The sequence below is a fragment of the Saimiri boliviensis genome, chromosome 7 (genome assembly GCF_048565385.1).
Source record: "Saimiri boliviensis isolate mSaiBol1 chromosome 7, mSaiBol1.pri, whole genome shotgun sequence".
In the NCBI taxonomy this organism is placed as follows: domain Eukaryota; kingdom Metazoa; phylum Chordata; class Mammalia; order Primates; family Cebidae; genus Saimiri; species Saimiri boliviensis.
The window spans coordinates 72,236,746-72,264,260 of record NC_133455.1 but is presented as its reverse complement, the minus strand read 5'-3'; the positions used below and the strand labels follow the sequence as shown (position 1 = coordinate 72,264,260).

The window sequence follows — 27,515 nt, the reverse complement described above, 5'->3', positions numbered from 1 at the left end:
CACAGCTGGGGCAGACTGACCTTCACCATGGGAGTGCTACCAAAAGCCAAAGGAAAGGAAAAAGGAATTTTGACTGAAAGTACAAAATGATTAATAGAGTGAGATTTCCAGAACGCCGCTTTCTGGCAATGCTGAGACTCCATCCCCAGCAAATCCAAGCTTAGCCCTCCTGCCCCAGTCCCTTCCCATTCTGAGCTGCTGATCAGCTTTGGGGATTCCTTCTGAGACTCTTGCCTCCAAGTAACTCAGTCTCTTCAGAACTCAGGAGCTGGCTTATAATTATAGAAAGTTAGTGAGCACTTACTTTGGGCCAGATTCTGTGCTAAGAGCATGACATATACGATCTCATTCAATCCTCACAACTATCTTAAAAAGCCAGTACTGTTGTCCACAATTTACCAATGAGGAAACAGCATTTAGAAAGTTAAGTGACTTGTTCAAGGCCCCACTGGTGAGATGAGGGGTGATGTCTGGGCGCAGCATTGATTGCTGCTGTCCTTAAGGCAGTGTCTAGGCTCTTGGCCAGCTGGAGCATCCCTCCTGCAGGGGGCGCAGATGGACCAAGGGAAGCAGGGTTTTGTAAGTTTATTTACACTTAAACAAAACGACGTAAGCATAGCATGTACAGTGAACACCAGTCCACATTCAGCAAGAGCTTCTTTCAAAAGTTGAATCCTTCAGTCTCCACTTATACACATGTGGGAGTTCTGGGCCCGCTATCCCTTTCTTTTTTTTTTTTTTTTTTGAGATGGAGTCTTGCTCTGTTGCCCAGCCTGGAGTGCAGTGTCGTGATGCTGGCTCACTGCAACCTCTGCCTCTCGGGTTCACATGATTCTTCTGCCTCAAGCCTCCCAAGTAGCTGAGATTACAGGGGCATACCACCACGCCCGGCTAACTTTTTGTATTTTTAGTACAGACTGGGTTTCACCATGGCTGGTCTCGAACTCCTGACTTCATGATTCGCCCACCTTGGCCTCCCAAAGTGCTGGGATTAAAGGCCTGAGCCACCGCATCCGGCCCCTCTATCCGTTTTCTTACCCTATGAGCGTCAGGGGAGCCTTCAGCAGAAAGGCCATTTGCATCAGAGACAGGGAGTAGAGGACTCTGCTTTCAGAGTCCTCTGCACTTAAAATTAGCACAGCATGGTGGCCTGTGCCTGTAATCCTAGCTACTTGGAAGGCTGAGGCAGAACTGCTTTAATCCGGGATGCAGAGGTTGCAGTGAGCTGAGATTGGGCCACTGCACTCCACTCTGGGCAGCAGAGCAAGATTCTTGTCTCAAAAAAAATGTCAAGCCTGGGTGCAGTGGCTCACACCTGTAATCCCAGCACTTTGGGAGGCTGAGGTGGGTGGATCATGAGGTCAAGATTTCAAGCCTGGCCAATATGGTGAAACCTCATCTCTACTAAAAATACAAAAATTTGCAGGGCATGGTGGCAGGCACTTGTAATCCCAGCTACTCGGGAGGCTGAGATTACGAACTGCTTGAACCTGGGAGGCAGAGGTTGCAATGAGCCAAGATCGCGCCGCTGCACTCCAGCCTGGGCGAACAGAGCGAGACTCCGTCTCAACCAAAAAAAAAAAAAAAAAAAAAAAAAAAAATCAGAGTCCTCCACACTGGGAGAAGGCACATGGGAGGACCCACAGCTGCACTTAGTAGTAAGGAAGAGAGGGAGACACCAGGCCCATGTACCCTTGGCATACTAGGAAACTGGCATGTGGGGGCAGCAGCCCTCTCTCTGGGTATGGCCAAAGGTGGAGGTCTTTTTGGGAAATGTTGAAAGGACAGGTGGGTAGGGGTGTGGGTGGCAAATGGAATCTGGAGCATGCTGCAGGAGAGACTGCAGCGGAAGATCCCTGATGGGGCAATTCTGTGGTGTACATTTTGGCTTTCAGGGTAGAAAGGGGTAGAAGTTAGGGAAAGACTTGGTATAAAAGAAGGGAAGAAACGGAAACGGACAGATGAGAAATGGAGCCCCCACCCCACAAAAAAGGTTGATGGATTGAAGGTCCAGTTCTTTATTTAGAAACCTGATTGTTCAAGAACATGGTAGGTGCTTCGCACCTTTTTCACTGGGATTGTGCTGGAGGTGATGGGCAGCATTCTCCCATTTTCTCAGCAACAGAGGTGAAGACTCCTCAACTCAGAAGGACAAATGGTGTGGGACAGGGTGGGCAGGGAAAAGAAGGAAATCCCAAGGCAATTCAATAGAAGGGGGTAAAGCAACTCCCAACAGCACTAGGGGCAGGCGGGGCCTGCTTGCTCGGTGCCTGCTCAGTGCCCTGCCCTCCTTACTCTCTCTACCACACTCCACTCCAAAGATCCTACCGAATCTCCAGGTACGGAGCAGGGAATATCCTATCATTAGGGGACAATAACAGGAAAAGCCACAAAGGAGAGGAAGAGGATTGAGGGAAAGCCCAGGAGAGCAAACATCACAGGCCCGGTGAGGTCTCAAGGTGGCTGCCAGCAGGGGCAACAGCATTCACCCAGGGCCCCCACACCCACAGAGTTACCCGAGAGGTCCACAGCTCAGCTCCACTCTGCTGTTTGGCCCTCAGGGGTACCAGGGTGGGGAGGTGGGGAGGAGGCAGGTCAGTCCAGGAAGACTCTGGATTCCGTGGAGGGTCAAGTGCAGTGTTGGTCTCAGAAGTCAAATTCATCCAGGTCCCCTGTGCCCTCCCCACCTTGAGAGCCCCACACCCGGCGGTAATTGCTCTCCAGCTCTTTCTGCCGCTGGCGTTCTTTCTGGGCTTCTTCGGCTCCCGGCACCTGGTGGGAGAGGGTAGAGGTGGGCTGGAGCTGCTGGCCGTTGAGCCCAGGGAAGTCCAGGGCCAGGCGGCTGGGGGAAGGCAGGGAGTGAGAACACGTATGTCCTGAGGGGCTTTCCCTGAGTGGCAGTGCTCGGAGCCACTGGAACCCTGGCCTCATCTTATAGATCAGGAAAAGAACTCAGCAACAGCGTGGCTGGGGCAGGCCTGTGCCTCCACTCCAGGCGGGCTGGGACGCGAGGACTGGAAGCCAGGACTGGGGGTAGAAGCCTCTCACCAAGATATTGAAGAAGATCTCCTTGAGGTTTCTCGTGTCCTCATCAGTCAGCCAACGTGCACCCTCTTCAGTCCCTTCAGCCCATGGGCGGACAATTTTGATCTCAATTTTCCCTGGAAAGGAGCAGTATGCAGTGAGAGGAGAAGATGGCAGGAGCCTCAGGGCAGGCCCCCTGCCCCGCTGGTCCCAGCCCCTCCGCTTCCGGCAGCTCGCCCTTCCGACAGCGCTGGGTCCAGCCGCCCTCCAGGGCCCACCTGCAGCTGTGAGTCCCTCCCTCTCCAGCAGCTCCTTCACCAGCCCCTCGATTTGTTTCAGCTGTGGGTTTTCCCGTTTCATCTCGAGGACTGTCAGATCCTGATTAGGGCCTCCGAGACGGAGCTTGGTGACCCGGACCCGGACTCTGTGCTCAGGATCCTCCTCTTAGATGGGGAGACACACAGGGAAACACAAAGCAGAGGCGTGACTCCAGGGTTAGGGGTGTGGGGGTCACCTCCCCCTAAAACATCAGTTGGCTTTGGCAGCTATTCCATCTCAACATGTATAAAAGCCAGGGCTCATAAAACTCTGTGCCTCCCCATCCAATTCATCCGGTATCGATCCCTCCATCAATTGCAGCCTTCCATCTTCCCACCCTACCCAATAATTCTGCCCATCACCTATAGGAAAACAAATGTTTTCTGAAGCCAAAATTAGGCCACCTGCACCAATTAAGTTTCATTTGAAGAAGCAGGTTGGAAAAGTGCAGTTTCTTCCTCCATATGTTGGGACTTAATGTTTATAGAGAGAATGGGATGGAAGGTTTGAAACTGAACATTCCATTTGGAATATCTGATGTCCACACCAATAGGACCCTATGAAATGGACACAAGGGGATGCAAGAAGAAGAAATAATTCAAAGTCTATCCAGGCTATTGACTTATGTGCAGCTGGGCTCTCCTATTCATACCCTGACAGCTAGGACCTCACTTGGTGCAAAGTCTTAAATGTTGACAGGCTGCATCCTTCACAGATGTGTGGTTTTCAGCAGACAGACTCACAAGTATTCAGTTACTATCTACTGATCATTCAGTGTGTGCCAGGCAGTGTGCTAGGCACTGGCTGTGCAGGAGCAAACCAGAAAACAAGCAGACATGCTCTAAAAGCCACTTCCCAGAGGGATGAATAGGAGGTTAAGCATGCAACGGGATGATGGTGGTGGGAAGAAGGCGCAAGTGAGGACAGCGTTCCAGAAAGAGGCGAGAGAATGAACACCCTCAGAAGGCAAGGAACAGGGTCCCCTGGAAGAACAAGACCAGCTGAGGGATGAGAACAGTGGACTGGGCTACTCCTTCTTGTCTGACTGCTCTCACCTGTAGGTTGGGGTGATGGGGGAGGCTTTTTGGGGACAACCCTCTTTTTCCTGTGCTTCTTCACCAGCTCTGGACTCTGCTTTTCCTCCAGTCTTTTGATGAGCTTGTTGAGAGTGGATGTCAGAGCCAGCATTGCCCGATCCCGTTCCGACTCCTTCTTCAGCCCATCTGGGTCCAGCTCCTTCTCTGCCTGGAATACCCAAGAGAAGATAAAGACTCAAGGGTCTGCGGCATGGAGGTGGCCAGTGCACCAGGCTCTGTAGGAGAGTCTGCTAGTTTGAGAAGCAGTTTTGTTCTTGTCGCCCAGGCTGGAGTGCAGTGGCACAATCTTGGCTCACTGCAACCTCCGCCTCCCAGGTTCAAGCGAGCTGGGATTATAGGCCTCAGCCTCCTGAGGATCTGGGATTACAGGTGGGAGCCACTGCGCCCAGCCAGAATCTGATATTTAAGTCTTGTCCCTCTCTCTGGTCCCCCTTCCCCACCAGTCCTGATTAATAATTAGAGAAACAGCTACCATTTTCGAGTGCTTTCCCTGGTTGCTGTGCGCTCTGTTTCTTTTAGCCCATCAGCCTGTTCTGCCCCACAGGACCAGGCGGCTGTGGAAGTAAGGGGAGGAAGAGCCGGGCTTGCCTCCTGGATGATGTTGTCCAGCTCCCGCTCCATGCCAGCCTTCACCTCCGAGCGGAGACGCTCTCGGTCTGACGGAAGCAGGATCCCTTCCAGTTCCTTCTCAAATTCTCCCAGTAACTGCCGTTCATCCTCATCTTCATCCTCATCCTCATCCTCATCCTCCTCTTCTTCCACCTCACTCTGCTGTTCTGGGTCACCCTTTTCCTTTTCCTCTGGTTCCCTCTGAGGGACTTCTGCAGCATCATCCGAAGGCTGCTCTTGGCCTATGTTTGGCTTCCCCTGGGTGGGTAGGGAGTAGGGAGAAAGAGGTAGACAGTTGGGGTTTCAGCAGAGACACATGGTGGGGTGCACACAAGCAGTAGCAGGTGTGTGGTACTTGGGGACCCAGGAGTTGAGGCCCAGGTCAGGGTAGTTTTTCAAATGCTCCCAGTTGGGAGGTGGGTTCTATCCATCCCCTGAGCATGGCCTATACCTTTTTTGTTCCACCTTTCAGCTCCTCTATGAATCGAATCAAATCCGCAGGGCTTCGAATGACTTTGACCTGCACATTGTTCTGAAAATCTGAGATGAAGGAAGAATAATCATGAACCTGTTACGTTGTGTTTAAATTCTCTCTTTTTTTTTTTTTTTTTTTTTTTTGAGATGGAGTCTTGTACTGTCACCCGGGCTGGAGTGCAATGATGCAATCTTGGCTCACTGCAAACCTCCACCTCCCGGGTTCCAGCGATTCTCCTGCCTCAACCTCCTAAGTAGCTGGATTACAGGTGCCCACCACCACGACCGGCTAATTTTTTGGGTTTCTTTTGTTTTGTTTTTGAGATGGAGTCTTGCTCTGTTGCTCAGGCTGGAGTGCAGTGGTGTGATCTCAGGTCACTGCAACCTCTGCCTCTTGTGTTTAAGCGATTCTTCTGCCTCAGCCTCCTGAGTAACGTGTCACCATGCCTAACTAATTTTTGAAATTTTAGTAGAGATGGGGTGTCTCACTTGGCCAGGCTGGTCTTGAACTCCTGACCTCATGATCCACCTGCCTTGGCCAGGCTGGTCTTGAACTCCTGACCTCATGATCCACCTGCCTTGGCCTCCCAAAGTGCTGGGATTATAGGCATGAGCCACCACGCCTGACTTAATTTTTGTATTTTTAGTAGAGATGGGATTTCACCATGTTGACCAGGCTTGTCTCGAACTCCTGACCTCAGGTGATCCATCTGCCTCAGCCTCCCAAAGTGCTGGGATTACAGGCATGAGCCACTGCACCTGGCTCTTTTTCAACACGGGGTGTCACTATGTTGCCCAAGCTGATCTTGAACTCCTGGGCTCAAACAGTCTTCCTGCATCCGCCTTCCAAGTAACCAGGATTACAGGTGTGCACCACTGTACTCCTAAATTCTCTTTTAATTCCTAAGGAGAGGTAATGAGAGACATGGTCCCTGCCTCTACCTGTTTGATAGCAAGACAAGGGCAAACATTCATCTGTAGAGAGCACCGTCCTAAGATGGACATTCAGGCAGGAGAGATGGATGCTAACAAGCTGCTAAGTCCCCACTCTTCCATGCACTTCTGAGGCCCTTCTGACAGTCAGTCCAGTTTTTAGGACTACAGAGGAGATTCTGGGGCTAAGGGCTTATCTTCCCTGGAGCCCTTCTGCTCTTTCCACAAATATTTACCATTTAGTTTATTCAGTTCCAGGTATTCTACTATGAATTATGGATGCATTCTCATTTAAGCCCATGCAACCTTCTAAGGTAGGGGTTATTACCCACATTTTATGGGCAAGAAAACTGAGGTTAAGTGAATTACAAAGTCACCAAGCGGTAGAGCTTCTGTGTTCTGCTACCTTGCTGAAATAGCAGTGCTGTCCACAGAGTATTAACTCCTGTAAAAATGAATTTGCTGGCCAGGTACAGTGGCTCATGCCTGTAATCCCAGCACTTTGGGAGGCTGAGGTGGGCAGATCACGAGGTTACGAGTTCAAGACTAGCCTGGCCTATATGGTGACACCCCGTCTCTACTAAAAATACAAAAATTATCCAGGCATGGTGGTGCATGCCTGTAATCCCAGCTACTCAGGAGGCTGAGGCAGGAGAATCACTTGAACTTGGGAGAAAGAGGTTGCAGTGAGCTGAGATCGCATCACTGCACTCCAGCCTGGGCAACAGAGCAAGACTCCACCTCAAAAAAAAAAAAAAAAAAAGAATTTGCTGCTGTCCTGGCTGCTCAGCCTCCCTCCTAGTGCTTAGCTCTCCCCTCCACTCATACCCCGGCCAATCCTAAAGTACATCCAGTAAAGGAGACATGGAGGGTTCACTCACCACTGGGAGTGCCTGAAGCTGAATCTGCTGCCTCAGGGCTCGGGTCCTGCTCCTGATGAGGAGAAAAGGACAGGGTCAAGTATGAAAGCCTGTTCATGCCCTCCATACTATGAAGGCAAAGGTTCTGGGGATATCCTTGCATCCCTAGGTAGATGTAGGTCACCTCACAATGACCCAGCTGCAGTAACCCTCCCCCTCCCCATCCTGTTCCTCTGAGGCAGCTGGTCTCACCTCAGCCTGCACCTCCTCCCCTTCTGGGGCCTGGTCCTCTGGCTCATGAAGCATCTTCCAGAAATCTGAGTCCTTACTGTCATCCTTGGTCAGGCTGGCACCTGGGGTACAGAGAAGGAGAGATCAATCTGACAGGAGGGTGAGATGGAAGGGAGCAAATAGGATGGGGTATCTTCCCCTCCTCTATCACCAAGGGATGAGGGCCCCTGGTACTCTCCCATCCCACCCCACCAGTCAGTCAGGACAGTAAGATCAGGGGGAAGAAGAAATGGAAGCGAGTTTCATGGAACAGGTCAAACAAGGTCCTACCTGCCATCTTTTGGGGTGCCACCCCAGACTTGGTCTCACTCCACACTTGGGGACCCAGGTCTTGCAGCTCCTCTATGATTTTATCTCCATACTGCTTTGAGTCTACCAAGAAATAGCATGCAAGCAGGCCAGGAACACATTCCTCTGGCTATTCAATACTTGGTCTTTTGCCTTCTTCTGCCCCCATATCGCCCCTTCCTCTCCTTCTCTACTCACCAGCTTGCCTCTGAACGTAGGCCATGTACTCCTCAGGCTGCAGGGAAGGGTGACAGCGAATGGCCTGGGGTGCAGCACTGGGTGGGGGCCGGAGGAGAGGGTGGGGGCAGAGCCGAGGAGTGCGAACCGTCAGCACATAAGAGCAGGACAAGGGCTCATCCACACGATCGATATAGTCCCCAGAAATACCCGCACCCTCATCACAGAGGAACTGTCAGGACAGAAAGGGCGCATATACTGTAATCACCACCAATAACATGCTTTAGTTCTTACAGCAGGTGTCTTTTACTAAGCACTGATCATCTGTCAAGCACTGCACTTTACATCAATTGGCTGACATAATTATCACAAAAACCCAGTGAGGGGGTATTCATATCTCAACTTAGTGCCTCAAGAAACAGGTATGATACCGTTGAGGCACTTGCTCAGGCTGACCAGCTTTTACGTGGTAAAAACAGGAACTGAACTCAGGCAGCTTAACTGTAGGTAATCAATTTGTGTTTTATGTTCTTGCTTTGTATAAATATGGTATGTGTGTGTGTATATATATATATATATATATATATATGTATATATACATACACACAATGGGGTGATCTCAGCTCACCGCAACCTCTGCCTCCCAGGTTCAAGCGATTCTCCTGCCTCAGCTTCCCAATTAGCTGGGATTACAGGCACCCACCATCATGCCTGGCTAATTTTTGTAATTTTGTAGAGATGAGGTTTCACCATGTTGGCCTGGGTGGTCTTGAACTATTGACCTCAGGTGATCCACTGCCTCAGCCTCCCAAAGTGCTGGGATGACAGGTTTGAGCCACCACGCCTGGCCAGTATTATTTTAGAAAATATATATAAATATAAATATATATTTCTGTATAAATATATATATTTTAAAATATGTGAATATGGTAAAAAACTTCAAACAATTCTAAGATTATTTTTATTATTATTATTATTTTATTTTTTGAGATGGAGTCTCACTCTGTTGCCCAGGCTGGAGTGCAGTGGCATGATCTCGGCTCACTGCAACCTCCACCTGCCTGGTTCAAGCAATTCACCTGCCTCAGCCTCGATTCTTATATCATTCAGAAAGAGGGTAAAGATATTGACTGGCCTTTGATAAATTAAGCATGTAATATTCTAATTTCTAATATAACTGTTAAAAGTAAGAGAGGCTGGTGGCTCACACCTGTAATCCCAACACTTTGGGAGGCCAAGGCAGGAAGATGGGTTGATGCCAAGAATTCAAGACTAGCCTTGGCAACTTAGTGAGACCTCATCTCTACAAAAAATTTAAAACAGCCAGGTGTGGTGGTATGCGCCTGTAGTCTCAGCTACTTGGGAGACTGAGGCAGGAAGATCCCTTAAGCCCAGGAGTTCAGTTACAGTGAGCTATGATCATGCCACTGCACTCCGACCTGTGTGGAGAACAAGACCTTGTCTCAAAAACAAACCAAAAGTAGGAGAGGTCCTACTTCTGAAATGGCAGCATGAGGGACTTCGCAGACTCACTCCTCAGGGCAACTCCATAACTGATGAAAAGTTTAAAACACAAAGCATTTAAACTCTTTGGAAATTTTCCTAAGGACATACAACAAATAAATAAATGTTTATTCAAGAAAATCTATGAAATCTTTTTTTTTTTTTTTTTTTTTTTTTGAGACAGGGTCTCGCTGTGTCACCCAGGCTGGAGTGCAGTGGCATGATCATGGCTCACTGCAGCCTTAACCTCCTAGGTTCAAGCAATCTTCCCACTTCAACCTCCCGAGCTGGGATTACAGGTGTGTCCCACCATATCTGACTAATTTTTAAAATTATTTGTAGAGACAGGGTCCTGCTATGTGGTCCAGGCTTTCTCAAACTCCTGGGCTCAAGCAATCCTCCCACCTCAGCCACCCAAAGTGTTGAGATTACAGGTGTGAGCCACCATGCCCAGCTACTAAATTTTGAATAGTGAGAATTTGCAGCACTTGAGCCATGACCTGCTCCCTCACTCTATGCCCCAAATCCCACCTCACAGCTCAGTTTGACAAAAGCTCCACTCTAGCAGGTCAGCGTAGTTTAAAAAAAAAAAAAAGGTGGGTGGGGGAGCAGGAGGGCCCTTCTTATTCCCTGAACATCCAGTCATGAGATACAGTATATGGTATTTTACCAGGAGAGGCAGAGTACAGTAACTAAATTCCTAAAAAAGTGGTCACAAGATCAAGGGCTCCCTTCCTCCACCCAGCCCCACTCACAGGGCGGAGGCTTTCCCTCAAGCACAGTGGGACAAGAATACCGGGGCCCTGATTGGCCTCACTGAAGCTTGCTCAGAGAGTGGAGGTTTCACAAAAGGAGATGCAAACTGGGAGAGCAGAGGCCGTCACCCCTGCCTAGCTCCCTGCTCATAAAGCAGGAATGTCCTTTCAAGAGAAGCAAGCCATTGTTCCTGACCCCAACTTCAGAGCAGGGCCTTGGGGATTTTGCCCAGCAGGAGAGGGAGTCCATAAGAACGAAGAGCTCCAAAACATTCTCCAAAGGACTGACTTAATGTGAAACAGAGTAAGGGGAAATTCAAGCCTACAGGCACTTTCAGAAATGTAGAGATTTTGGTGGGAGGCAATTAAAAGGAGGCTGGTTGCTCCATGATAGCAACAGGCTAAACCTTGGGACACCTAGTTTAACAGAGAGAACCAGGGAAAAAGCAACTGAGAGCTGTCCTGGAGTCAGAACAAACCTACATCTTAGCCTCAAAAACTGGCCCTATGAAGGGGCCCACAATTAATTGGACTAGACTGTGGAACAACTTATGCCCCACAAGTCAAAAACAATAAAGCGATTAGTTGGCAATGAGTGGAGCCCAACAGCTGGGGGTGATACCAGGAGAGGCCGACGGCATAACAAATTCACGAAAGAAACAGTCAAAAAGAGCCTGCTGAAACCACTGTCATCTAGTGTAACTGTGTGCAGGGCCAAGGCTGTGCTCTCTGAGGAGACACTAGAGGCTTCATGTGGTGAGGGAAAGAGACTGCACTCAAGTAGTTCTGCCAAGTCACCGAAGAAATGAACAAACAAAAACCATGGGGTGGAGGGCAGGAGTTTCTAACTGTAGTCACTAAAACATACAATCTAAAATGTCTGGTTTTCAACAATACCATCACAAAACATGCAGAAACATTACAGTATGACGCATATATAGGAAAAATATGCAGGTAAAAGAAGCGACCTGTGAGAGGGCCCAGATGTTGGATCTCACAAACACTTAAAAATAGGTATTTTAGCTAGGTGCAGTGGCTCACACCTATAATCCCGGCACTTTGGGAGGCCAAGGTGGGTGGATTGCCTGAGATTAGGAGTTCAAGATCAGCCTGACCAACATGGAGAAACCCCATCTCTACTAAAAATACAAAAAAATTAGCTGGGCGTGGTGGCACATGCCTGTGATCCCAGCTATCAGGGAGGCTGAGGCGGGAGAATTGCTTGAACTTGGGAGGCGGAGGTTATAGCGAGCCAATATCACACCATTGTACTCCAGCTTGGGCAATAAGAGTGAAACTCCATCTCAACAACAACAACAAAAGTAGCCTGCATATATACATACATATATATATGTATATATACAAATATATATATGTATATTTGAGACAGAGTCTGGCTCTTGTTGCCCAGGCTGGACTGCAGTGGCACAGTCTTGGCTTAACCTCCACCTCCCAGGTTCAAGCGATTATCTTGCCTTAGCCTCCCAAGTAGCTGGAATTATGGGCGCCCACCATCATGCCCAGATAATTTTTGTATCTGTAGTAGAGATGGGGTTTTACCATGTTAGCCTGGCTGGTCTTGAACTCCTGACCTCAGGTGATCTGCCCACCTCGGCCTCCCAAAGTGCTGGGATTATACGTGTGGGCCACCATACCCAGCTTGTAGCCATTACATTAATAAATATGTTCAAAGAATTAAGAATTTAAGTCATACAAAGTGTGTTCTCTGACCACGATGAAATAAAATTAGAAATGAATATAAGGAAAAAAAATTTGAAATTCAGAAATATGTAGAAATTAAACAATATATTCATAAGCAACCAATGAGTTAAATGAAAAAACACAAAAGAAAACTACAAAATACCTCAAAAATGAATGAAAATGAAGACATAACATATCCAAACTTACAGGATGCAGCTGAAGTGGTGCTTAGAGGGAAATTCATAGCTATAAACATCAATTTTTAAAAAATGAAATCTTGACTCCATAATCTACCCTTCTACTTTAAGAAACTAGAAAAAGAAGAACACATTAAACCAAGAGCCAGCAGAGGGAAAGAATACAGATTAAAACAAAAATAAATGAACTAGAGAACAGGAATACCATTCTATGTATCCAAAGACAGGGAACCACAGATATACCTTTCTAGGGGGTTTATACATGTTTTTAAGTTTCTGTAATAAGACATTTCGAAAAAGACAATCTTTAAATATACATAACTTGTACCTGGCAATTATACGTTTTCTTCTTACTTTATTATTTTTCTTTTTTTTTTTTTGAGACGGAGTTTCGCTCTTGTTACCCAGGCTGGAGTGCAATGGCACGATCTCGGCTCACTGCAACCTCTGCCTCCTGGGTTCAGGCAATTCTCCTGCCTCAGCCTCCTGAGTAGCTGGGATTACAGGCACGTGCCACCATGCCCAGCTAATTTTTTGTATTTTTAGTAGAGACGGGGTTTCACCATGTTGACCAGGATGGTCTCAATCTCTCGACCTCGTGATCCACCCGCCTCGGCCTCCCAAAGTGCTGGGATTACAAGCTTGAGCCACCGTGCCTGGCCTATTTTTCTTTTTTAATAGATGCAGAGTCTTGCTCTGTTGCCCAGACTGGTCTCAAACTCCTGGGCTCAAGCCATCCTCCCTCCTCAGCCTCTCAAAGTGTTGGGATTATAGGCATTAGCCACCATGCCTGGCCCAGTTATAGATAAGATATATTTACACATGCATATATGTACAATAATAATCATTTGGGATAACAAAAGAATGGGAGGACTATTTCAATCAGTAGAGTAATGGTGACAAAATGATGGCATACACAATGGAAGTTTATGCATCTATAACAAAAAAAAAAATGTACTGCCATTGAAAGGTCTCTAAGATTTACTGTCAAAGGAAATAAAAGCAAGTTATAGAACAGTGTGTTTTATTTAGTACATATTGTTTATAAATAAAGGGGAAAGGAAATAAGAATCTCCATTCATAATTGTTTGTAATCACACAAAAAAAGGTTGGAAGGATACATGCAAAACTAAGAGCAGGGATAACCTGTGGGGCTGGAGCAGGGACAGCAGGGAGAGAACAGGAAATGAGCAGACGAGAGACAAGTATGGGAGGGAAATAATTCTTTTTCTTTCTTTCCTTTCTTTTCTTTCTTTCCTCCTTCCTTCATTCCTTTTATTTATTTCCCTCCCTCCCTCCCTCCTTCCCTTCCTTCCTCTCTCTCTCTTTCTTTCTTTCTGAGTTTTGCTCTGTTGCCTAGGCTGGGGTGCAGTGGAATGATCTCTGCTCACTGCAACCTCTGCCTCCTGGGTTCAAGCGATGCTCCTGCCTCAGCCTCCCAAGTAAATGAGACTACAGGTACGTGCTACCACATCTGGCTATTTTTTTGCATTTTTAGTGCAGACAGGATTTCCCATGGTGGCCAGGCTGATCTTGAATGCTTGACCTCAGGCGATCCACCCACCTGTGCCTCCCAAAGTGCTGGGGTTATAGGCGTGAGCCACCACACCTAGCCAGAAAATATTTCCTTACATACCTTTTAAATAATACTTTCTGGGTTTTATACCATGGGGAAGTATTATCTATTTAATAATTAGATAAGGAATTTAGACTAGCCATTAAAAACTTGTGAGAGATACATAAGTGGAGACAAATTTATGAGATATAAAAGAGGAAATGCTAAAAATGAATGAGCTAGGCATTCATTTCAAGAAGTTGAATAAACAGCAAAATATACCCAAAAAAGCAGAGGCAAGAAAAAGTAGAAGGAAGATTAGAGTAGAAATTAATAGAAAACAAATACAATAGAGAAGCTTAACAGTTGGTTCTTTGAAGTGTAATAAAACTGTCTAACCTCTGATTTGACTGACCAATAACAAATGAGTGATGCAAAAAATAACCCATGAGGAATGAGAACAGGAACCTAATTACAGATGCCACAGAGATTAAAAAGATAGAAGATGGCCGGGCGTGGTGGCTCACGCCTGTAATCCCAGCACTTTGGGAGGCCGAGACGGGTGGATCACGAGGTCAAGAGATGGAGACCATCCTGGTCAACGTGGTGAAACCCCGTCTCTACTAAAAATACAAAAATTAGCTGGGCATGGTGGCGCGTGCCTGTAATCCCAGCTACTCAGGAGGCTGAGGCAGGAGAATTGCTTGAGCCCAGGAGGCGGAGGTTGCGGTGAGCTGAGATCGCGCCATTGTACTCCATCCTGGGTAACAAGAGCGAAACTCCGTCTCAAAAAAAAAAAAGATAGAAGAATATAATGAACTTTATGCCAATAAATCTGAAAAGTCAGATGAAATGAACAAACTCCTAAAAAGAAAACTTACCAAAACTGACCCAAGTAGAAACAGAAAACTTTGAATATTTCTAAAACTACTTCAGAAAATGAATCAGTAGTTAAAACTCTACCCACAGCTGCGTGCGGGTGGCTCACGTCTGTAATCCCAGCACTTCGGGAGGCAAAGGCAGGTGGATCACTTGAGGTCAGGAGTTCGAGAACAGTCTGGCCAACATGGCGAAACCCTGTCTCTGCTAAAAATACAAAAATTGGCTGGCCATAGTGGCGCATGCCTATAATTTCAACTACTCAGGAGACTGAAGCATGAGAATCTCTTGAACCTGGGAGGCAGAGGTTGTAGTGAGTCAAGATCACACCACTGCACTCCAGTCTGGGTGACAGAGTAAGATTCTGTCTCAAAAAAGTTAATTAAAATGAGAAAAAAGGGATAGTCAAGGATAATATATATGACCACAATGGGTTCATTTCAGGAATGCAAAGTTGGTTCAACATTAGAAAATCTATAAATTATTTAATTTCAAAATTAAACAAAGCCTCAAAATATGTAAAGAAAAAATTAACAAAATTGCCAAATCCACCATCACAGTGGGAATATTAACACAGTTCTTTCCATAATCACTAGTCAACTCGACATAAAATTGTAAAAAACCTGAACAATACAATTAGCATCTTGAACTGCTTAAATGGAGAAAAGATATGCTTTTAAGCACCAACATACCATTTTTAAAATTCATCAAAAAGGAAGTCTCAACAATCACCAAAAGAATCATTGAAACAATGGCATAAAATTAGAAGCCAATAGCAATCACATAAAAACTGCAAAGCAAAACACATTTGTTAAGCAACATATTAGGCATAATTCTAAATAAGTTCGGAAGCATGTAGAAATCATAATGAAAATGGAAGCACCACATATTAAAACTTGAGGGATGCAACCAAAATAGCACTCAGAGTGAAATGTAGAGCCTTAGATGTATAATTAAGAAAGAAGACAGACTGAAAATTAGTGAGGTAAGCATTTCGCTGAAGAAGTTACAAGAATATTTGCAACTCATATCACAGGCAAAAGGATAATCTCTCTACTATATAAAGAGTTCTTATAAATTGACAAGAAAAAGACCAACAAGATCTTAGGAAAACAAGCAAAGAATTTGGAAAGCTGAAAGAAAAAAAGAAGGGAAGAGAGATAAACAGCCCTTAAATGAGTAAAATTATACATTTTTTTCTTAAGAGAAATGCAAATTAAAACTACACTAAGAAATCATTCTTTATCTGATGCCTAGCTGATGACTGGCCAAAATCTAAAAGTTTAAAAATATACTGGGTTGGCATGACTGTAGGGAAATCAGCATTCCCATACATTGTTGGAGGGAAAGTAATTTACCTAACCAGAGCAATTTGGCAGTACATAGCAAAATTACACAAACCTACTTCCAGGAACTTAATTTACATATACTCTGTAAGTACAAGATTATTCACTGTAACACTTGTGTATTAATAAAAGATTTAAGGCTGGGTGCGGTGGCTCATGCCTGTAATCTCCACACTTCAGGAGGCAGAGGCAGGAGAATCACAAGGTCAGGAGATTGAGACCATCTTGGCCAACATGGCAAAACTCTGTCTCTACTAAAAATACAAAAATTAGCTGCGTGTGGTGGTGCATGTCTGTAATCCCAGCTACTCAGGAGGCTGAGGGATGAGAATCGCTTGAACCCAGAAGGCGGAGGTTGCAGTGAGCCGAGATTGCACCACTGCACTCCAGCCTGGTGACAGAGTGAGACTCTGTCTCAAAAAAAAAAAAAAAAGATTTAAAACAAGCTAAATGTCCATCAACAGGGAACTATTTAGATAAACAACGGTATAGCTATATAACACAATAACAGAAACTATATACAGGAATAAGGATGCCTTTTTTTTTTTTTTTTTTTGAGACAGAGTGTCACTCTGATGCCCAAGCTAGAGTGCAATGGTATGACAACAGCTTACTGCAACCTTGACTTCCTGGGCTGAAAACCTTATCAGCTTCCTGAGCAGCTGGGACCACAGGAACACACTACCACACCTCCCTAAATTTTCTTTTTGTAGAGATGAGATCTCACTACCTTGGCCAGGCTGGTCTCAAACTACTGGCCTCAAGTGATCCTCCTGCCTCCACTTCCTAAAGTGCTAGGATTACAAGCATGAGCCACCACACTTGGCCCAAGTCAGGTTTTTATACATTGATTTGGAAAGAGTGCAAAGATATATGCTTACATGTACATTTAAAAAAAAATAGTCTGTTTGAAAAGTATTTATGAAGAGAAAAAAAGAAAAAAAATCTCAGAGTATATAAAAAATTAACAATGGTTACTCTTGTTTAAGGATGAGAAGAGGCTAATGAGGGGCAAGATGTGTTAATACTTTTCTCTGTATACCTTTTAAGCATTTCTATATTTGAGTTATGTGTATGTGATGCCTATTCAGAAAACTTAATATATAATTTTTTATTTAAAAAATTTGTTTTGAGATGATGTCTTGCTCTGTCACCAAGGCTGGAGTGCAGTGGTGTATTCATAACTCACCTCCAAGTAGCTGGGACCACAGGTACATGCCACCACACCTGGCTAATTTTTTTTTCATAGAGAAAGGGTCTCACTGTGTTGCCTAGGCTGGTCTGAAACTCCTAGCCTCAAGTGATCCTCCCACCTTGGCCTCCCAAAATGCTAGGATTACAGGGCATGAGCTACCATGCCTGGCCAGAATTTTTTAAATGTTAAAAAAATCGAAGAAGTTGGAAAAAAAGAGATCAGAATAACACAAAGAAAGGAGAAGGAAGGAAGTAACAAAGATAAAATTATGAATGTGTGGTGGGGCGCAGTGGCTCACACCTGTAATCCCAACACTTTGGGAGGCCAAAGAGGGTGGATCATGAGGTCAGGAGTTCAAGACTAGCCTGGCCAACATGGTGAAACCCCATCTCTACTAAAAGACAAAAATTAGCTGGGCGCAGTCACAGGCGCCTGTAATCCCAGCTACTCGGGAGGCTGAGGCAGGACGATTGCTTGAACACGGGCAGCAGAGGTTGCAGTGAGTTGAGATCACACCACTACACTCCAGCCTGGGTAATAGAATGAGACTATCTCAAAAAAAAAAAAGAAAAAGAAAAAGAAAAAAAAAAAGTATGTGACACATCCCCACTCTCTCTCTTGCTCTCATCATACTCAACGGTGAAACATTAAAAGCTTTTTAAGATTAGGAAGAAGACAAAGATGGCCATTCTTTTCACTTCTATTCAACATAGTATTGGAAGTTTTAGAGTGATTAGTAATGAAAAAGAAATGAAAGGCATCCAATGGTGTTTTTTATAGGAAAAAAAATCTTAAAATTCACATGGAATCTCCAGGGATCCCAAATACCCGTAACAATCTTAAAAAAAGAACAAAATTAGAGGACTCACATTTCCTGACTTAAATCTTAATACAAAGCTACTATAATCAAAACAGTGTGATACTGGCATAAAGACAAACATATCTATCAATGGAATGGAATAGAGAGGCCAGAAATAAGCCCTCACGTATATGGTCAATTGATTTTTGGTAAGGATACCAAGAATATTTGATGGGGAAAAGACAGTCTTTTCAACAAATGACGCCAGGAAAACTGGATATCCACATTCAAAACAATGAAGCTGGACCATATGCAAAAATTATACCATATAAAAAATGAACTCAAAATGAGCAGCCAGGTACAGTGGCACACCCCTATAATCCCGGCTACTCAGAGGCTGAAGTATGAAGCTCTCTTGAGCCCAGGAGTTGAAGCTAGCCTGGGCAATATAACAAGACCCACATCTCTTAGGAAAAAAAAAAAATTAACCTCAAATGAATCAAAGGCCTAAATTTAAGAGCTAAAGCTATAAAACTCTTAAAAATCAAAATTAAAAGCTTTTGTGCACCAAAGGACACTGCCAAGCTAGTGAAAAGGCAACCACAGGATGGGAGAAAATATTTACAAATCACAGATCTGATAACGGATTAATATCCAGGATATATTACATAGAGTACTCTCACAACTCACCAACAAAACCAACTCAATTCAAAAATGGGCAGAGGATTTGAATAGACATTTCTCCAAAAAAGATAACAAATGGTCAGCACATGAAAAGATGTTCAACATCATTAGTTATTAGGGAAATGCAAATCAAACACCACTATGAGATACTACTTCACACCCATTAAGATGGCTATTACTGAAAAAAAAAAAAAAAAAAAAAAAAAGGAAAAAAGTGATGGAGATAGTGTGGAGAAACTGTAACCCTGTGCACTGCTACTAGGAATGTAAAATGATGCAGCTACTGTGGAAAACAGTTCCGCAGTTCCTCAAAAACCTAACCCTAGAATTACCATAAGGCACATTCTACTCCTACGTACAGACCCAAAAGAACTGAAAACAGGACTCAGATACTTGTGCATCAGTGTTCATCACAGCATTATTCACAATAACCCAAAGATGAAAACAACCCAAGTATCCATCCACTGACAGACAAATAGGTAAATAAAATGTGTATATACAGACAATGGAACACGAATAAGCCATAAAAAGAATAAAATTCGGATATATGCCACAATGTGGATGAACCCTGAGAACACCATGCCAAACACAAAAGGAAAATCTTGTATGATTTCATTCATATGAAGCACCTAGAACAGGAAACTCATACAGACAGAAAGTAGAACAGAGTCTGGGAGAGGAAGAAAGAAGAGTTATTTTTGTTTGGGATGAAAAAGTTTTGGAAATAGTAGTGATGGTGATACAACATTGTAGATGTCTCCACTGAATTGTACACTTAAAGACTGTTAGAATGATAACTTTTAGGTTATATATTTTTTCCATAATTAAAAAAATTGAATTCACCAATAACATACACTCCTGTAACCCAGCAATTCTACTTTCTAGATATTTCCCTGGAGAAATTCTAGTATACTCACAATGAGATCTACATTGCAGTACTCTGTATGAGGGCATTACAGTTGAAACCCAACTGTTTATCAACAGAGGAATGGGTAAGTAAGCAATGAAACACTATATAGGCATTAAAATCACTCAACCAGGCCAGGCATGGTGGCTCACACCTGTAATCCCAGCACTTTGGGAGGTCAAAGCAGGTGGACCACTTGAGGTCAGGAGTTCACCATGTTGGCCAGGCCAACATGGTGAAACCCCATCCCTAGTAAAAATTTAAAAATTAGCTGGGCATGGTGGCAGGTGCCTATAGTCCCAGCCAGTCAGGAGGCTGAGACAGCAGAATCACTTGAACCCAGGAGGCAAAGGTTGCAGTGAGCCTAGATCATGCCACTGCACTCTAGCCTGGGTGACAGAGCGAGACTCCATCTCAAAAAACAAAACAAAACAAAACAAACAAACAAACAAAAAACACAAAAAAAAAACAAAAAAAAACTCAACCAGAGCTCATGTCATGCCATGGAATGACAAACACACTGATTAGTAAAAAAAAAAACAAGTTGATACTCCTGATGTATAATTTTAAAACACAAGACACTATATTGTTTATGATATATGTATCAGTAATGAAAACACAAAACAAGCATAGTGAGGGTTGTGGTTGTTTCTGGAGAGGAGGGAGAGTAACTAAATATGAAGGTGGGCTTTAGCTATTATCATATGCATTTTATTCCTTTTTTTAAACCAGAGGTCTGAACCGAATCAGGCAAAACATTAACATCTGTTTAACTTGGCAGTGAATTTATGGGTCTCTATGACTTTTTTTGGTGTAATTGTACTTTTTTTTTGAGACAGAATCCCATTCTATCGCCCAGGCTGGAGTGCAGTGGCATGATCTCAGCTCACTGCAACCTCTGCCTTCTGGGTTAAGGGATTTTCCTGCCTCAGCCTCCCAAGTAGCTGGGATTACAGGCATGTGCCACTACGCCCCGCTAATTTTTTTATTTTTAGTAGAGACAGGGTTTCACCGTGTTAGTCAGGATGGTCTCGTGAAATCCACCTGCCTCGGCCTCCCAAAGTGCTGGGATTACAGGCGTGAGCCACTGCGCCTGGCCAATTGTATGTTTTATAACTTAAAAAAATCTTTGATATCTCTAGAATCTTAATTTGTAAGAACTGAGATAGGGATCCAGTTGGCCTACTACCCTAGCTAGATCTTCCTTTTGAGGCAAATTGCTCTCCCAGGTTCTGCATCCCAGTCCTGTCCACATTCTTTTCTCATTCTTTCTACTATACCTTGACCTCCCTCTCCTCCTCTCTGCTAACACCCACCCAACAGTCTTCAACATCTTCTAGTCTATTCCACCTTAAAACACACACCAACCATGGAGTGCCCCCTTGCTCAGCCCCCCCGCACCTCTCACTAATGTTCACCTTTTATCTCCCCTTTATATCCAAATACCCAAACTTCTTCAAAGATTTCCACTTTTTCTCTTCCTTTTTTTTTTGAGACAGTCTCACTCTGTCACCCAGACTGGACTGCAATGGTGCCATCTCGGCTCACTGCAACCTCTGCCTCCTGGGTTCAGGCAATTCTCCTGCCTCAGCCTCCCGAGTAGCTGAGATTACAGGCACCCACCACCACACCCAACTAATTTTGTATTTTTAGTAGAGATGGGGTTTCAACATATTGGCCAGGCTGTTCTCAAACTCCTGACCTCAAGGCCGATTTGCCCACCTCGGCCTCCCAAAGTGCTGGGATTACGGGCATGAGCCATCACGCTCAGCTGATTTCTACTTTTTCATCACTTTTCTCAAACCTCATCTTCACCACTCTGCTGTAATTAGCCCAGCAAAGATCACCAATTACCTCTATTATTAAGTCCAACCAAAGGACTGGTCAGGGGTGACTGGAAGTAGAGGACTTATCTGGCTCTCTTTTCTACTGTCTGAATTTTTTATTTCCATGTACATGTTTTACCTTTATAAAAATAATAATGACTATGATCGCCTACAAGCAGTTTTTAATTGTCTTCTTTGAAGGTTCAGGCACAGCCAAAACACTTGAGATACGTCCTTCCTCATTTCCATGTCACCATAGCCTCCTCTCTGGCCCTTTCTTCGGGCAAAACCTCTTCTTCCCATGCTCTCAATGATGGCTTCCTTGAAGTTCTGTCCCACTTTTCTCATTACTGTTTCTTTGAGACAAAGTTTCTTTAACGCCCCACCTCTGGGTTCAATTCAGATCTCTCAGTTAGACTCCAGACCCAGAGATCCACAGCCTCCTTGGAAATCTCTACTTGAACGCCTAGCGGCCACTAAAATCATATTCAAAGCCAGACTCACCATTCTCCTTCACCGCACCTACTCCTCTTCCCATGATCCCTGTCTCAGTAACACGAATCACCGTCTATCCAACTGCTCAAGCCAGAAGCCTGGGAATCATTCTTGCCACCTTCTTACTTTATTGATCTTGCCCCATAAATCTCTCTCCAAATATTCACATTTTTTCATCCCTGGGCACCTTTATTTCACACCTGGACTACCGCAGCTGCCTGAGTGAGCTCTCAGTTTTTGCTATTCTCTAGCTAGAGTGGGCTTTCAAATCCAAACCTGAATATGTCATCATTCTGCTTCAAAAACCTCATTGCCTCCTCCAACCATTGTCTCGTGGATTATCTAAATTCCTCATCATAGCTACAGAGCCCTTTGTGACCTGTGACCTGTCCCCTACCAAACGCCCAGACTCATCTCCTACACTCCCCTTCCACAATTATACCCTCAGCCCCTGTGAATATCTGTCAGTTCCTGGATAGGCCATTGCCTGTTGTCTCCAGGCCTTTTGCACTTACTGCACCTTCCATATGGAATGCCCTCTTCTTCCCCTCACCCATCCTCTCCATCTGCTCGTCTAACTCCTCATCCTCCCATGTCAGTTCAAAGGTACTTTTCCCAAGAGACCTCCTTTTTACCCTGGACTCTGTTCACTGCATGCTCCCCTGCGGGCTGCACTTCACTGCCCGTGGCATTTATCCTGCTTCTTGTGGCTGTTCATTTAACATGTCTCCGAAGAGCAGCTCTAGGTCTCATCTACCTTCTTGTCCCCAGTTTCTACTAGTGCTTGGCACAGGGCATATGTTCGCCAGGTATGAGGAAGCTATGCAGTCTTGACCTCAGTTCTTGGCCTGCTAAAGATACCAACACCCAAAGGAATAACTCAAATACAATGAACTATGTGCTATAATGGATTATGTACGCGTGTGGATGCTTGTAGGTATATAGGAATGTGGATGCTTGGATATAAAGTGCTAAAGGAACACAACTAATCTTCTGGGTTAGTCAAGAAAGGTGACATTAGAACTGGCTTGTCATTCATTCCATTCATTCAATGAATAATTTCTAGGTACCTATTTGAGCCAAGCACTGTTCCAGGAGCTGTGAATACAGCAGACAACAAGACAAACATTTTCTCTGCCTTCCCAGAGCTTATCTTAGTGAGGACAGACAGAAATTAGACTTAAACAAATAAAATAATTTCAAGTAATGATACATGCTTTGAAGAATGTGAAATACTGTGGATGGTTACCAGGACAGGAGCAACAGGGTGTGTGCCTGTGCGTGTGTGTGTGTGTGCATGTACACAAGTGTGTGTCTGTTTGCTTGTGTCAGATTCCCTGGGAGCTGTCACTTGACTATAACCTGAATGAGGGGATGGGGCCAATTCAAAGATCGGCAAGAGGCAGAGGGAACAATGAGACCCACTGGTTCAAAGGACAGAAAAAGGCCAGTGCGGCAGAAACACCGTGAGTACTTATATCTCTATCCCAGACCTTGTCCCTGAATTCCAGAATCACATAGCCACTGTCAGCAGGACAGCACCACTAGGATGTCTGATAGCCACCTCAACCTTCAATATCCAAAACCAACCTAATTTCCTCCCCCAAACCTGTTCCTACACACTTTAGTAAATTACAATTCCATCATTCCAGTTGCTCAAGGCAAAAATCTTGGTGTAATCCATGATTCTATCCCACATCCAAACCATCAACAAATCTCATTGGCTCTACCTTCAAAATACATCCAGAATCCAACTCTTTCCCATCACCTCAACTGCCACCACCCTGGTCTGGGCTGAAACATTTGGATCTTAGCCTTTGTGCAAGGCAGAAACACTGAAGGTTTTCCAGGACTGAGCAGAGAAGTGATGCATGCTTACAGGTGTGTTGATGCCAACTGGTAAGTTTTGGAGAATGTTGCAAGACAGTTGACATTTGACATGTTATTGCAAGACAGCTGACATCATGTTTGACTTGGGCATCACGGGAGTATTTATACAACAGATATCGGCAAACATTACAAATCAGGGCCTCTCTCCCACACCCACAGAGATCTGGGTGTTCGACACTTACCAACACACAACTGCAGGTACAAATCTGCATTATGGAAAGATAACTCTGGTGGGTGTTATGTAATTCTTTACAGGTGTGCATATTTGTGAATATATGAGAATCACGTGAGGAACTTTCGGCATTCTATATTTGCCTGCCTCCACTCAGCTAAGGACCACTAGATGAGAAGCACTTGTAAAGAAGCTGTTGGCAAGGATGTGGGTGAGACTGAAAGTACCAACCACAGGAAAGCATAGGAGAGTTTTGAGAGCTATCTAGAAGCAGAAAGAACAGGCTTTATTTACTCTGAGAGAGCTAGATTCCTTTCCTTCATCTCACTTCTTAGTTAATAATCACAGACTCATTTCTGTGATTCTGTCTTCCCCTCTAATGCAGCCCATGAGGGCAGAGGCCTCACCACTGGTGGGCCATTTGCTCACCACCAAATATTCCCAGAGTCCAGCCTAATGCCCTGCATACACAGCAAGACCTCACTAAAGAGCCGTTAAAGGAATAAAGGAGGGACAATGTGGAGGAGAAGAAAGAGTCAAGGATGGCACTCAGGTTTATTGCTGAGGTGACAGAGGGGAGAAATGTGGAAAAAAGATTAAGTGTGGTTGGGGGTATGAAGGAGAGGATCTGGGAAATGTTGACTTCAAGTGCCTCTGAATATCCAGGTAATGATGTCCAGATGGCAGCTGAAAATATGCTTTATTTTATTTTATTTTATTTTGAGACAGAGTTTCGCTCTTGTTGCCCCAGCTGGAGTGCAGTGGTGCAGTCTTGGCTCACTGCAACCTCTGCCTCCTGGGTTTAAGTTATTCTCCTGTCTCAGCCTCCTGAGCAGCTGGGATTATAGGCGCCCACCATCGCACCCAGCTAATTTTTGTATTTTTAGTAGAGACGGGGTTTCGCCATGTTGGTCAGGCTGCTCTCGAACTCCTGACCTCAGGTGATCCACCTGCCTTGGCCTCCCAAAGTGCTAGGATTACAGGTGTGAGCCACCGCGCCTGGCCTGAAAATATGTTTTAAACTTTGGATTTAGGGTCTGCGAGGGACCCATTGACTGTAAGACACAACCCTCTTCCCTCAGAATCTGAATTGTCCCTGTGGTACTGTCAACTTCCCTCTCTCAAGACTTACCCGAACCTCGGCCTCCCGGGGCCTCCCATTGAGGTCGCACTTGGACCCATTGCCATAGGTCTGGCTGTGGTAGCGTTTCAGACGATGCTGCTTGGAGGCCTGGAGAAGACATGAGGCAGGAGTCGGGCGACATGAGAAAGATAGCAAAGAAGAAGGATGGCACTGCATCCCCAAAGAGACAAAAGAATGGCCTGCACCCCAGGCTCCAGGAAACTCTGTCCTAGTGGCCACCAAGCCCCAAGAAACAGATCAGCTAATCTCGACCCTCCCCTTCTTGTCAGGGCTCTTGGTCAGTGGCCAGAACCCTTTATCTCCCAGTCCCACACTCTTGCCACCTTGGCCGTTTCATCATCCCAGTTGAAGGCCGATTGGTAGTAGCCGAGATAGAGGATTTCACCTTTGATCTCTGAATCTGTAAGAGAAACCACAGTGAAGCACTGTTACTCTGAAGAGAAGTAGGAGGGAACTGGGGAGGCAGGTTACCTTCCATCATATGATGCTGAGGGCTTAAGGAAAATATAGGAGTGAGTCACCTTCCATGTGGTATTGCTGGATGTGGCGTCCATAACAGAATTCATATGTCCACCAGTCCTTTGTCTGACAATTAAAAAATAAACAATCAGGGCGATGGAGTGTAGACATCTTTTCCTGGAACCAGAATCTCCTGGCTCTAAGACGTGTAACCTCTCATCTACTTCTCATCTCCCTTCACTTCCACACTCAATTCTCCAGACTTTCAATATGGAGGGAGAGCTGCTTTCCTTCTGCGACTTGGAGAGATATCTCTAAAGTCTGTTTTCCACTTGAGGTCTTTCCATTCCTCCCTTTTAAAAGATTTTTTAAATCCTAATTTTCCCTCCATAAAGATAAGAAATTATGGTGTCCCTGAAGCAATCATATTATGAATCAAATATGAATTGAACTTCTTGAACATTCTTTGCATTCTTCTGGCCACTGGGAATACAGCCATAAATAAGATAAAGTCTTTGATCTCATGGAGTTTACATTCTAATGCTGGGATTCAGACCAAAAATAAACAAACTAATTCAGTTAATATGATTTCAGATCATGAAAAGTGCTACAATGAAAATAAAATAGGATATTGGAGCACAGTCATAGGGCAGGGGGTGACTTTAGCAGGTAGGCTTGTTTAAGGAAATACTCCTCCTACCCCACACAGATGTTCAATCTTGCTTTAGCCCTTTTCTGAGATCTTCTAACCTGCCCCTACATTCAGCAAACTTTCATCTAGTGGTTGCAGGATTCTTGCTTCTTCCTGTCCGTGTAATCTGTCTAGTCCTCCAGTGGTCTTCTTAAACGCTACAGATCCCCCAGATCCTGCCTCATTAGCTGGCATTCCAGTTCTCAGATGAACTGCTAGTTCCCAAGCCCTCATTCTATTTAACTCAGTCCCTTTCACCCTCGCCCTCATTCTATCTAACCCAGTCCCCTTCACCTTCAGCAAGCAGGGAGCATCTCTCATTGGGCTCAACAACTCAGGGATCCCAGGCCCTTGGTAAGTAGGTGTTTCCTCCTCCCTTTCACGCTGGAAGTGAATAGCTCCAGCTGGCAGGCGACACTCATAGCGCTGTTTGTACTTAGAGGAGACAATCACCACGTCCGAAGCTTGGCTCTGGGAAAGAAGGGAGGGTCGGGGGCAGGGAAGCAAAGAAAGGCTGGGATCAGGGAGAACAACAAAATCCCTCTTCAGACCCTGGGGAAGAGCTCAATCGAAGACAGAATAAGCCACAAAACCCTCCAGTTGTATTTGGTAGGTGAGAGGAGAGGGCGCTTCCACTTCTCCACGGGGGCGGAGTCCGGGTGTTTCGATCGTAAACTGGGACCTGAAGGGTGACGGCAGGAAGCCCCACCTCTCCCAATTCCTGGCCCCCAGAGAATGAGTCTCAGTCTGCGACCCCCAGGAGTCAACGTGAACGCACTACCTACTCTTGCCGATTCTCAGTAAGCTCCAGCCCCAGACTCGGCAGCTGCCCTTCTTCCTCTATCTCTTCCCCGCTTCCTCTTCTGCCCGGACCCTTGCCCCGTATACGCCTCTCACCTGCCCTCCCATGACAGGCAACGGCAGGATCTCGATCCCATAACGCATCTCACTCAGCTCCTCCAGGTTCAGGCTCCCGACACCGCCAGTCAGACTTGCGGGTAACAGGAGCCCCAGAAGCAGCAGTCCTAACACACTGGACAGCAGCGTTTCCGTCGCCATCTTTCGTTCCCCTTCTTATCCAGAGAATCTGTTTCCGCCCTAAGCCTGGCAGCGGCCTCAACACGCCCATCGGCGCCACACGACTTCATTGGCTGTACGTTCTATCCCTCCTACGTACCCTGTTCCTATTTGTAAACGTGGCTCCAAGGCCCCGGGGAGGTGGATGACGATAATTTAGAAAAATCAA

The 27,515-nt window shown here is 45.3% G+C and overlaps 1 protein-coding gene across 2 annotated transcripts; it reads right to left on the bottom strand.

Moving 5' to 3' along the window:
* Positions 1 to 570: 570 nt before the first annotated feature.
* Positions 571 to 27,370, bottom strand: OS9 (OS9 endoplasmic reticulum lectin). 2 transcript variants are annotated; one of them, XM_003926489.4, is made up of 15 exons: positions 27,167 to 27,370; positions 26,564 to 26,740; positions 25,641 to 25,704; positions 25,443 to 25,519; positions 25,108 to 25,206; positions 8,093 to 8,303; positions 7,877 to 7,978; positions 7,568 to 7,668; positions 7,337 to 7,388; positions 5,500 to 5,588; positions 5,028 to 5,306; positions 4,398 to 4,587; positions 3,303 to 3,467; positions 3,049 to 3,161; positions 571 to 2,772 (listed from the first exon to the last, which is right to left on the bottom strand). In XM_003926489.4, exons 1-15 carry the CDS (start codon positions 27,326 to 27,328, stop codon positions 2,647 to 2,649), a joined length of 2,007 nt encoding a protein of 668 aa, XP_003926538.1. In that variant the 5' UTR covers positions 27,329 to 27,370; the 3' UTR covers positions 571 to 2,646. The 2 variants fall into 2 exon arrangements, with proteins under 2 accessions (XP_003926538.1, XP_074258913.1); XM_074402812.1 differs by lacking the exon at positions 3,303 to 3,467.
* Positions 27,371 to 27,515: the final 145 nt, after the last annotated feature.

Coding starts and splice junctions, on each gene's coding strand:
- OS9 (XM_003926489.4), bottom strand. CDS start 27,328: ATGGCGACGGAAACGCTGCTGTCCAGTGTGTTAGGACTGCTGCTTCTG. Junction 25,520..25,640: donor CCAGCAATACCACATGGAAG/GTGACTCACTCC, acceptor TTTCTCTTACAG/ATTCAGAGATCAAAGGTGAA. Junction 25,207..25,442: donor GGGATGATGAAACGGCCAAG/GTGGCAAGAGTG, acceptor TGTCTTCTCCAG/GCCTCCAAGCAGCATCGTCT.